This window comes from Myotis brandtii, unplaced genomic scaffold, assembly GCF_000412655.1.
Source record: "Myotis brandtii unplaced genomic scaffold, ASM41265v1 scaffold398, whole genome shotgun sequence".
Classification (NCBI taxonomy): Eukaryota; Metazoa; Chordata; class Mammalia; order Chiroptera; family Vespertilionidae; genus Myotis; species Myotis brandtii.
This window is the reverse complement of record NW_005365280.1, coordinates 2,269,122-2,280,644: the sequence shown is the minus strand read 5'-3', so window position 1 is coordinate 2,280,644 and position 11,523 is coordinate 2,269,122. Positions and strand designations below refer to the sequence as shown.

The 11,523-nt window shown below is 37.1% G+C and overlaps 1 protein-coding gene across 4 annotated transcripts in view; it reads left to right on the top strand.

Moving 5' to 3' along the window:
• Positions 1-11,523, top strand: part of NUP153 (nucleoporin 153kDa) — a 71,355-nt gene that overhangs the window by 25,932 nt on the left and 33,900 nt on the right. For 3 of the 4 annotated variants that reach the window (XM_005873038.2, XM_005873037.2, XM_014545184.1), the window contains exons 6-9: positions 5,751-5,867; positions 5,961-6,005; positions 6,113-6,169; positions 8,715-8,861. In XM_005873038.2, coding sequence (XP_005873100.1) covers positions 5,751-5,867; positions 5,961-6,005; positions 6,113-6,169; positions 8,715-8,861 — 366 coding nt within the window. The remainder of the gene's footprint in view (positions 1-5,750; positions 5,868-5,960; positions 6,006-6,112; positions 6,170-8,714; positions 8,862-11,523) is intronic. The other variant, XM_014545185.1, reaches the window with a different exon arrangement.

Genomic DNA, 11,523 nt, shown 5'->3' with positions numbered 1-11,523 from the left:
TGCCCCTCTGCCAGCCTGATTGCCCCCACCTGGCCCCCCTGCCGGCCTGATCACCCCCAACTGCCCTCCCCTCCTGGCCTGATTGCCTCTAACCGCCTCTGCGTCGGCCCTGCCACCAAAGCTTTGTTTGGAAGGACATCCGGATGGTTTCCTGGTCTAATTAGCATATTATTCTTTTATTAGTATAGATAGTAAGTCTTGAAATCAGATGATATGAGTCCTCCAGCTTTTTTTTTTTTTTTTTCCAAGCTTGTTTTGGCTTTCCTAATTCCTTTGGTTTTTTATAATTTTATAATCCCCATGTCAGTTTTTACAGTCTACAGGGATTTTGTGTGGGGTTACATTGAGTCTAAAGATCAGTGTAACCCCAGATCCGGAAAATATACATCTTAACAAAATTGAGTCTTCCAGTCCATGAGCACAATATGTCTCTTTATTTACTTAGGTCTTTTTTTGTTTTGTTAATCCTCACCCAAGGATATTTTTTCCATTGACTTTTAGAGAGAGTGGGAGGGAGGGAGGATTGGAGGGAGAAAGAAACATCGATGTGAGAAAGACACATTGATCAGCTGTCTTCTGTACATGCTCCCAACCGACTAGGGCCAGGGATTGAATCCGCAACCCAGGCACGTGCCCTTGACCGGGAATCGAACCCATGACCCTTTGGTGCAAAGGGCCAATGCTCTAACCACTGAGAAACTCCAGCCAGGGCTGTTTAGGTCTTTTACATTTCCTTTCATCAGTATTTTGTAGTATTCATCACACCAATCTTGTACATATTTTACTAAATTTATCTACACTAATAAAAGACAAACATGCAAATTGACCATACCTTTGCTACACCTTAAGCCACGCCCACCAGCCAATCAGAGTGACTATATGCAAATTAACCCAACCAAGATGGCGGCCAGCAGCCACGGAGCTGGGGCGAGCAAGAGGCTTGGTTGCCCCAATGATGGAGGAAGCCAAGCTTCCCCGCCTGCTGCGGCGGCTCTGAGCTCCACTCAAAGCAACAAAGTTTCAATTATAGAAGGTAAATAAACCCCAGATACCTGCTTTCAGTGGGCCGTGGCCACGGAGCTGGAGCGAGCAGAAGGCTTCCCTCCTGCCCGCCCTGGCCGGCTCTAAGCTCCTCTCAAGGCTACAAAGTTTCAATTATAAAAGGTAAATAAACCCCAGAATAAAAAATAAAAGAAAAAAAAGGAGAGGCTGGGAGCTTCTGTCGCTGGGGGGCTGGGCCAACCTGAAAACGGCCCTCAGCCCCTCACCCAGACTGGCCAGGCACCCCAGTGGACCCCCCACCCTAAAGGGGGTGTGGCCAGCCTGAAAACAGCCATCAGCCCCTCACCCAGGCTGGCCAGGCACCCCAGCGGGACCCCCACCCTGATCCGGGACACCCTTCAGGGCAAACCAGCCAGCCCCCACCCGTGCACCAGGCCTCTATCCTATATAATAAAAGGGGAATATGCATACTCACCCTAACAGCAGAATGACTGGGAATGACTGGGCATTATGACACCCACTGACCACCAGGGGGGGAGCTGTCCCTTGGTGGCAGTGCACTCCCACAGGGGGAGCTCTGCTCAGCCACAAGCCAGGGTGACGGCCAGTACAGCACCAGTACAGCAGTGGTGGTGGGAGCCTCTCCCGCCTCCTCAGCAGCGCTAAGGATGTCCGACTGCAGCTTAGGCCTGCTCCCCGCTGGCAAGTGGTCATCCCCCGAGGGTGCCGGGCTGCCAGAGGGATGTCTGACTGCCAACTTGGGCCCGATCCCCCAGGGAGCGGGCCTAAGCCAGCAGGTGGACATCCTCCGAGGGGGTCCCAGACTGCAAGAGGGCATAGGCCGGGCTGAGGGACCCCCCCTGAGTGCACAAATTTTTGTGCACTGGGCCTCTAGTATGAAAATAATTCATGTTATTTGGTGTTAGTCAAGAATAACTTGCCTAAATAGTCTATTCAATAAATTGAATTCATAGTTAAAATACCTTCCAGCAAAGAAAAACTTCAGGCCAAGATAAAATCCCTGGTAAATTCTACCAAACCCACAAACATTTCCATACATTTCTCAATACATTTATGAAGCCAACATTACCCTGATAACTAAAGCTGAAGACATTATAAGAAAGCTACAGACCAGTATTTCTCATGAATTACAGACACACACACACCTTCTCAACAAATATTTGCAAAATTAAACCCAAATATATAAAGACTATTTCATCATGATGCAAGGTTGGTTCAACATTTGAAAATTGTTATCTACCATGTAAATAAAGAATAAAAATGGTATGAATATTTCCAGATGCATAAAACGCTTTTGACAAAATCCAACATACATTCATGATAACATTTTTCAGGATACCTAGGAATAGATGGGAACCTTCTCAACCTGAAAAATGGTGTTTACAGAAAATCTTCAGCTACCATCATACTAATTGTAAAAAACAGAATATTTTCCTCCTAAGATTAGAAAGAAAACAAGGATGTCTGCTGTCATTGGTACTGTTAAATGTGCTGCAGTTCCTAGATAACACAAGAAAAAAGAAATACAAGGCATACATATTGAAAATGAAATAATAAAGTTATTTGTATTCCTAGACAATGTGCTTATTATCTACATAGAAAAATCCCAAGAAACTACAGTAAGATGTTATCAGACTTAAAAGTGGGCTTAGCAAAGTTATAGTATACAGGGTCAATCTAAAAAAATCAAAATCAGTTGTATTTACATATACCCATTAGCAGAGAACATTTGGAAATTGATAACTTTTAAAAATATGTTATTTTAAGGTAAATTGCACCATTCTGTGTTTTGTCCTAGGAGTTTCTTGAGGCTCTTAAAAATTCTGTTTCATGTATATGTTGTTATTCTACTTATATTATAGATTTGGACATTTTAAAAATGGAGGCGTAAAACTTTTAAGCATGTAGGCAATCTGTGATAGACACAATTGCACAAAAACAAGTATATTTGAAGATACTGTCTTTAGAATAGTTTCTTGTTTTCCTAATTAGAGAATGTTTTCATAAATAGCAAAGTTACGAGTCATTTTTGAGTGTGTACATGAACGGCAATATTTTGTTTTTTAAGAAAGTGCTAACTGGATCTTGGAGTTACACAAGGAATTTTCTCAAGCTTAAACTGGATTATATTATTACTAGAAGCCCGTTGCGCGAAGATTCGCGCAATAGGTCTTCCTTCCCCTGGCTGCCGGTACTGGTTTTCCTCCGGTACCCGGGACCCAGGCCTTTGGTCTGGCTGCAGTGGAGAAGCCAAGCCTCCTCCGTCTTCAGTCTTTACTCCGGCTGGAGCCTTCAATCTTCACTCTGCACCTGTGTATGCAAATTAACCGCCATCTTTGTTGGGTTAATTTGCATAGTCACTCTGATTGGCTGGTGGGCATAGCGGAATGACACAATTTGCATGTTTCTCTCTTTTTTAATTGTTTTATTGCTTAATGCATGTTTCTCTTTTATTAGTGTAGATTTTTATTTTTTTAATCATCACCTGAGGACATGCTTAAAGAGAGGAAAGGGGAGAGAGAGAAACATTGATATGAGCAAGAAACATTGATTGGTTGCATTCTGTATGTGCCCCAAAAGGGGATTGAACCTGCAACCCAGGTTTGTGCCCTGACCTGGAGTCGTACTGGCAACTTTTTGGTGCACAGGATGACACTCAACCAACTGAGCCATTCTGGCTAGGCAAGGATTATATTAATTTTTAAAAGACATTTTTACATTTAAAATAGATAGGTTAGCATGTTAGTAGAAGATAGATGATGATGCAAGCCCATGATTCATGGAGTAGTCCAAGTAAGAGTGTATTCCTGCTACTTTCTCCTCTATTTCTTATATTGAATCCTATACTTTTTAATGCTGAGTTCTGACATACCATCCTTCTCAGTACAGGCTTCCAAATATTTATTTTGACATTTGGGATGAATCTATTTGCTATTCCTTTCCTAGAGGGTTGAGTTAGAAGATATATTAAAGGTTCTCTAATTCATTTCCATTTTATTGCTTCGTGAATCAAGGCACCAAGGGGCCAGTGGCCAGGAGAATCCAGTGACAGGACAGATTCTCATAATTTCCTAGAGGATTTTAATGCTGCCTCACATTCACCAAAGCCTCTGGGCTGAACAGCAATCCTAATGGGCACCAAGTTGTTAATAAAACTAATGTAGACTATTGTAGCTACTCTGAAAATACCATGAATGTTTGGTATCTGAGAGAGAAATGTTATTTAAAGTAGTTATGATGATTTAGTTTTTCAGATATGAGCTATTTGTAGAAACTGGGCCATATATATATATATCCCAGTTATATATATATATTTAAATATATTTTTATTGATTTCAGAGAGGAAGCAAGAGGAGACAGATAAAAACATCAGTGATGAGAGAGAGACATTGATCGGTTGCCTCCTGCATGCATCCCAACCAGGGCCAGGGATGGAGCCTGCAACCTAGGTATGTGCCCTTGACCAGAATTGAACCTGGGACCCTTCAGTCCACAGGCCAACGCTTTATCCTCTGAGTCAGACCGGCTAAGGCTAAACTGGGTTATATTTTGATTGTAGTAATAATATCTTTTCTATATTAAGCATTGCCAAACTACTTTGATTTGTGGTAGTCACTTGGTTATTGGAAAGTTGTATTGCATAAAAGGTAGTGTTTCTATTGGAATTTGTAAACATTGCTTTTGTATTAAAGGTTACTTGTGCCCAGTCGGTGTGGCTCAGATGTTGAGCGTTGTCTTAGGAACCAGGAGGTTGTGGTTCGATTCCCAGTCAGGGCACATGTCCGGGTTGTGGATGTGGGCTCAATCCCTGGTGCGGGGGGTGCAGGAGGCAGTCACCAATGATGTTTCTCTCTCATTGATGTTAATATCCCTCTCCCTTCCTCTCCAAAAAGCAATAAAAACATATAAAATTAAAAAAAGGTTACTTATCTTCTTATAAGCTTATTTCCTTAAGTTCAATTTTTAGAAAGTTAAATCATTTATTAAGAAATAGCTTGTGTATTTAAACTTTTTATTGTATTAAAATTTGAGAAACAATTCAGTTTAAAATTTGTAATAGAGTTTGTTTAATTATCTTGGAATTTACTATAATTAAATATTATTTAATACCCAGAATTACTAATATTTTAACACAGTTGTCATTAACTTAGTGTTCTTTGGTTTAAATATTAGGGATAGCCCAGCCACAGCTGGTGTTACTCAGTGGTTGAATGTCAACCCATGAACCATGAAGTCTCTGGCTCGATTCCTGGTCAGGGCACATGCCTAGATTGCAGGCTCGGTCTCCCAGTGGGGAATGTGCAGGAGGCAGCCAGTGGATGTGTTTCATTGATGTTTCTGTCTATCCCTCTCCCTTCCTCTCTCTTTAAAATTAATACAAACATCTTAAAAAATATTAGGGATAAGTAGATCAAGATAATGCTAGAATGTTTTACCAGTTATCTCATTTTTCCCATTTAACATAGCTGGGAGAACTTTAGAGTGATGCATGCTATAGTACCATTCTTTTTTTTCATTGTAAAAGTAATTTCTCAGGCAGAGATAACGGATTTTCAATAAAGACATAAAGAAAAAATTTGAATATATAATTAACGACATTACTCAGAGATAAATTGTTACATTAATCCTGTTTTGCTTTAGACTCCATTCAATTTTGTAAATGTTCTCATTTTCTGAAAAAGGTTTAGAGTTTACAGTTCCAACAAATAATATGTTTTACTTTATAGGTACCATTCAGAAGACAGATGAAAGCTAAACAAGTCAATTCAGAATACTATGGTGTGACTAGTTCAACAGCTCGGCGAATATTGCAATCTTTAGAGAAGATGTCAAGCCCTTTAGCGGTAAATGTTTAAAATCACAATTAAAAACAGAAGTGTAACAAAATTTGAGTTCAATGAAAAGTCTTAATTTTGTTATTGTTTAAAAATTAACAGGATGCAAAAAGAATTCCATCTGTTGTTTCTTCTCCAATGAATTCTGTAAGTTGACTTTTTAACATCTTAAAAAATATATTTTTATATATTGTTGATGAAAGTTGTATTTTTCAAGGTTTGCCATCTATTCTAATACTATTTTATTTCTTCAGCCTCTTGATAGGAGAGGGATAGATACCACCACAGATTTTCAGGCCAAAAGGGAAAAGGTAAGGCTTTTTTAGCATTTATTTGTGTAAAGTATCAGCAGCTTTTTTTTTTTTTTTAAAGTTTTTTTTTTTGATTTCAGAGAGGAAGAGGAGATAGAAACATCAATGATGAGAGAGAATCATTGATCGGTTGCCTCCTGCACACCCCACACTGGGGATCGAGCCCACAACCTGGGCATGTGCCCTTGACTGGGAATCGAACCATGATGTCCTGGTTCATAGGTTGACACTCAACCACTGAACCATGCAGGCCGGGCAGTATCAGCAGTTTTGTTTTGTGTAGTTTTTAGTTATCAAATAGACAAATTTAGTTGATATTCATGGGAAACGTGTTTGAAAAATAAGATTTTAAGATATTGCACATTTTTGCCTTTTGTGGGGGACTTAGCACAATCTTTTATGTAGTATGTGCTCAGTCATTAAATTTTGGTTATTTGGCATTTCCATCTTCAGCATCTTGGCAGTCTTTATGAGTAACTTTTACATTTTGATAAATAAAAATAGGAGTGAACAGAGCTTGAAGTGTTTAGCAATTATAAATTCAATGAACTGAAGTGCTCACTGAACATAGTTATCTTTGCAAACTTTCCTTATCACCAGACATTATATCAAGGCTATTGTGTGTAATAGAATTTCAGATTGGCATATCTTTTTATCAGCCAAAAATACTCTTCAAGATATCAGAGGTATTAAAACAGTGGTTCTCAACCTTCTGGCCCTTTAAATACAGTTCCTCATGTTGTGACCCAACCATAAAATTGTTTTCGTTGCTACTTCATAACTGTAATGTTACTACTGTTATGAATCGTAATGTAAATATCTGATATGCAGGATGGTCTTAGGTGACCTCTGTGAAAGGGTCGTTCGACCGCCAAAGGGGTCTCGACCCTCAGGTTGAGAACCGCTGTAAAACATTATGATATAGCTTATATATTGAGAGCCCTTTTTAGTATATTCTTTTTTGTTAAAATTAGTTTTGGAGATTACTGTGGAAAAAATAAAATGCTTGAGAGTGTTTAAAAGATGTAAATTTTGTTAGTTATATTTGTGACTAGTTAACTTCAGGGGAAGCAGATTCCTAGATCCTTACTTATAGAAGCATTTACTACAACACTATGTTCCCTCAGAAGTAATTGATTAAAATTGTCATAATTTTCTGAATTAATTTGGGGACTGTATTTGAGATACTGGTAAAATATAATTATTTTTACTAAAATTCTAATGCAGAATAGAAAGCTAAAATTGAGTTTTTTCCTCAGACAAGAGAGGGAATCCATTATTACTTGCTGTGGTGGGATTAATCCATTAGCTGCTTTTCTCAGATTCCTATTTTATGTCAGATTGCATAAAAAGAAGTAAGTTTAAAAACTTATGCCATAATAGAAGTTTTCATTAATAAACATTTTTATTAATGGTTGTGTGTAATGCCAATAAAATCTTATTAATGGCTGTTAAGAATTATAATGGACAGATACAATATTGTAGTTCATCTTTCACAGATGTAATCAGAGTTGCAGGATCACACTTGTGATGAGGATTTAGGGAAGAAGTAGTAACCATACAGAAGCTTTGCCTAGGAATTCAGTGCTGTTCACAGCTGCTGTTGAGTGAAAGGACTGTATTTATAGTATTACAATCTTTGGACAGAGTCGATGCTCTAGACCAGTGGTTCTCAACCTTTCTAATGCCGCGACCCTTTAATACAGTTCCTCATGTTGTGGTGACCCCCAATTTCATTGTTACAAATTGGAGATAATTAAAGCATAGTGATTAATCACAAAAACAATATGTAATTATGTATGTGTTTTCCGATGGTCTTAGGCGACCCCTGTGAAAGGGTCGTTCGACCCCCAAAGGGGTCGCGACCCACAGGTTGAGAACCGCTGCTTTAGACTTTATAGTCATCTTAAACCAACATAATTTTTACTGTGTTCAGTGTAGCAAAAGATTGTTGACAAAAATACTTGTGTTATTAGACAATAAAGCCAGTTCATTTTAAGATTTGGAATGCTTTACTAATTAGACTTAAATTGTAAGAATTTCATTTGGTTTTTAAAAACAATAGAGTAAAGTTAACTTGGACAGAGATTTGCTCACATTTTTATCAATTAAAATATTTTCATTGCTGATTTAAAAATATCTGTAGCTGAAGAAAATTTAGATAGTAATTTGGGGGGAAATGTGGCAAAATCAACTTTAGTTTATATATTTGAAATTCATCCTATAAAACCTTAGATTTGTAAAACAGTTTTGAATATAGTTACTATTTTGTGTGTGTACATGTGTGAACAGTCATTAAGTCTGGAATAAATTAGTCTGAAATTATTTTGGAATTTTATATATATTTATAAATAGAGACATACACACACCTTTGGTTCTCTTACTATCAGTTTTCTTAGTATTTGTTTGCATTTACTAGGTATTTCTCTGAGAAGTACTCATAGTCTCTAGGTCACATTAGCTATTGTCAAATTATTTTTTTGCTATGCATCACTGATAATGTATGAAAATGAAGGTTTGTCTTTGATTTCTTTTTACCTATAAGGTGGTCTGTCAGTATCCCCCAGTTCAGAGGCTCATGACCCCAAAGCCAGTATCCATAGCAGCAAATCGAACTGCTTATTTTAAACCATCTCTGACCCCATCTGGTGAATTAAAGAAGACTAATCAAAGAATAGATAAAAAACACAGTGTGAGTATGTGTTTATTTTCACTAGTCTTTGAATATTGCTTAAATTGAATAAGAATAAATAATGTGCCCTGGCTGGTTTGGTTCAGTGGATAGGGCATCGGCCTGCGGACTGAGGGGGCCTGGGTTTGATTCCAGTCAGGGCACGTGCCCTGGTTGCAGGCTCAATCCCTAGTGGGGGGCGTGCAGGAAGCAGCTGATCAATGATTCTCTCTTATCATTGATGTTTCTATCTCTCTCACTCTTCCTTCCTCTGAAATAAATAAAAATATTAAAGAAAAAAAATAAATAATGTGACATATAAGTACTCTATCATTGCAGATCATACCTACAGTTTGTGAATTAGTGATGATTATGAATTGGGACACTTTAAAATGGCTGGCACCATAATCAAATCCCAAGTTAGTGTTTATTAGTAAATACTAGTATGTACTAATGCTTTAGATTAAATAATTTTGCCAGATTTGCTTTATATGTGTGCTTTGTGTTTGTTGGACTACCTGAAAATAAATTTTAGACATCACATCTGTTTATCTCTGAGTACTTTGGCATGCATTTTCTAAGTACTTTCAAGTTTTTTAATTACAGTTTACATTCATGTTATTTTGTTTTAGTTTCAGGTGTACAGTGTCGTGGTTAGACCATTATGTACTTTACAAAGTAATCCCCCTGATATTTCAGGTCCCCCCTCCCTCCGGCACCATACATAGTTATTTAATATTGACTATATTCCCTATGCTGTACTTTACATCCTCATAACTGTTTTGTAACTACTAATTCATACTTCTTAATCCCTTCACCTTTTTCATCCAGTCCCCAAACCACCCTCTCCTCTGGCAACCATCAGCATGCTCTGTATCTATGAGTCTGTTTCTATTTTATTTGTTTATTTTTTAGATTTCACATATAAATAAAATTATATGGTATTTGTCTTTCTCTGACATATTTCACTTAGCATGATACCCACTAGGTTCATCCATGCTGTAGCAAGTGGTAAGATTACATTCTTTTTTTATGTCCCAATTAATATTCCATTATATATATGTATCACAATTTTATCTACTTATCCATTGATGGGCACTTGGTTGCTTCCATATCTTGGGTATTGTAAGTAATGCTGCATTACCCAAGAAGTACATGTATCCTTTCAAATTAGCATTTGGGGTTTCTTCAGATATATACTTAGAAGTGGAATCACTGGGTCATAAGGCAGTTCCACTTTTAATTTTTCGAGGACCCTCTATACTGTTTTCCATAGTGGCTTTACCAGTCTGCATTTCCACTAATGGCACGAGGGTTCCCTTTTCTCCACTGCCTGGCCAGCACTTGTTTCTTGAGTTAATGATGATAGACATCCATTGTGGTTTTAATTTGCATTTTTCTGATGATTAGTGATGGTGAGCATCTTTTCATGTCTATTGGCTGTCTTATATGTCCTCTTTGGAGAAGTGTCTATTCAGGTCTTCTGCCCAGTTTTTAATTGGGTTGTTTGGTTTTTTTTTGGTGTTGAATGTATGAGTTCTTTATTAATTTTGGATATTAATCTTTTTGCATTTAGTAGGTTGTCTTTTTGTTTTGTTGATAGTTTCCTCTTCTGTGCAAAAACTTTTTAGTTTGATAGAGTTCCATTTGTTTTTTGTTCTTTGTTTCCCTTTCCTGAGGAACTATGTCAGAAAAAATATTGCTAAGAGAAATGTCAAAGATGTTACTGTCTGTTTTTTTACATTTAAGTTTTTAATCGATTTTGAGTTTATTCTTATGTATGGTTTAAGAAGCTGATCTAGTTTTATTTATTTATTTTGTTTGCATGTATCTATCCGACTTTCCCAACACCGTTTAATGAATACTGTCTTTACCTCATTGTGTTCTTGCCTTCTTTATCATATATTAATTGTCCATATAGGCATAGATTTCTCTATTTCTTTCCATTGATCTATGTATCTGTTTTTATGTCAATAGGTACCATGCTGTTTTGATTAGAGTAGCCTTGTAAATATATTGATATCGGGAGGCAGGATAACTCCAACTTTGTTCTTTTTTCCTTAAGATTACTGTGGCCTTTGGAGTCTTTTATTATTCTAGTTTTGTGCAAAAACGCCATTGGTATTTTGATAGATAGCTTAGATTGCTTTGGGTAGTATGAATATTCTGACAATGTTAATTCTTCCTCTCCATGAGCATGGCATATGCATCTATTTATTTGTATCTTCAATTTCTTTAATGAAATAATTTTTTGAGTACAGGTCTTTTATCTCTTTGGTTAAATTTCCTAAATATTTTATTTTTTTGATGCAGTTGTAAATGGGATTATAATTTCTTAGTTTATCAGTTCTAGTAATTTTTTGGTGGAATCTTTAGAGTTCTCTGAAGTATCATGTCACCTGCAAATAATGACAGTTTTACTTTCCAATTTGGATGCCTTTTATTTCTTCTTATCTGATTGTTGTGGCTGGGACTTCTAGTACTATTTGAATAAGAGTAGTGAAAGTGGACATCCCTGTCTTAGTCTAGTCTTCAGATGGTTATCTAGATTGGTTATTTTATAATTTAGTTATAATTTTATGTGCTTCTGGGAAGAGGTAAGATTCTGAGAATCATTTCAAAAGGACTATCCTTATGAATTTGCACATTTAATATGTCATAACAAGAGATAAGTAAATGTAAT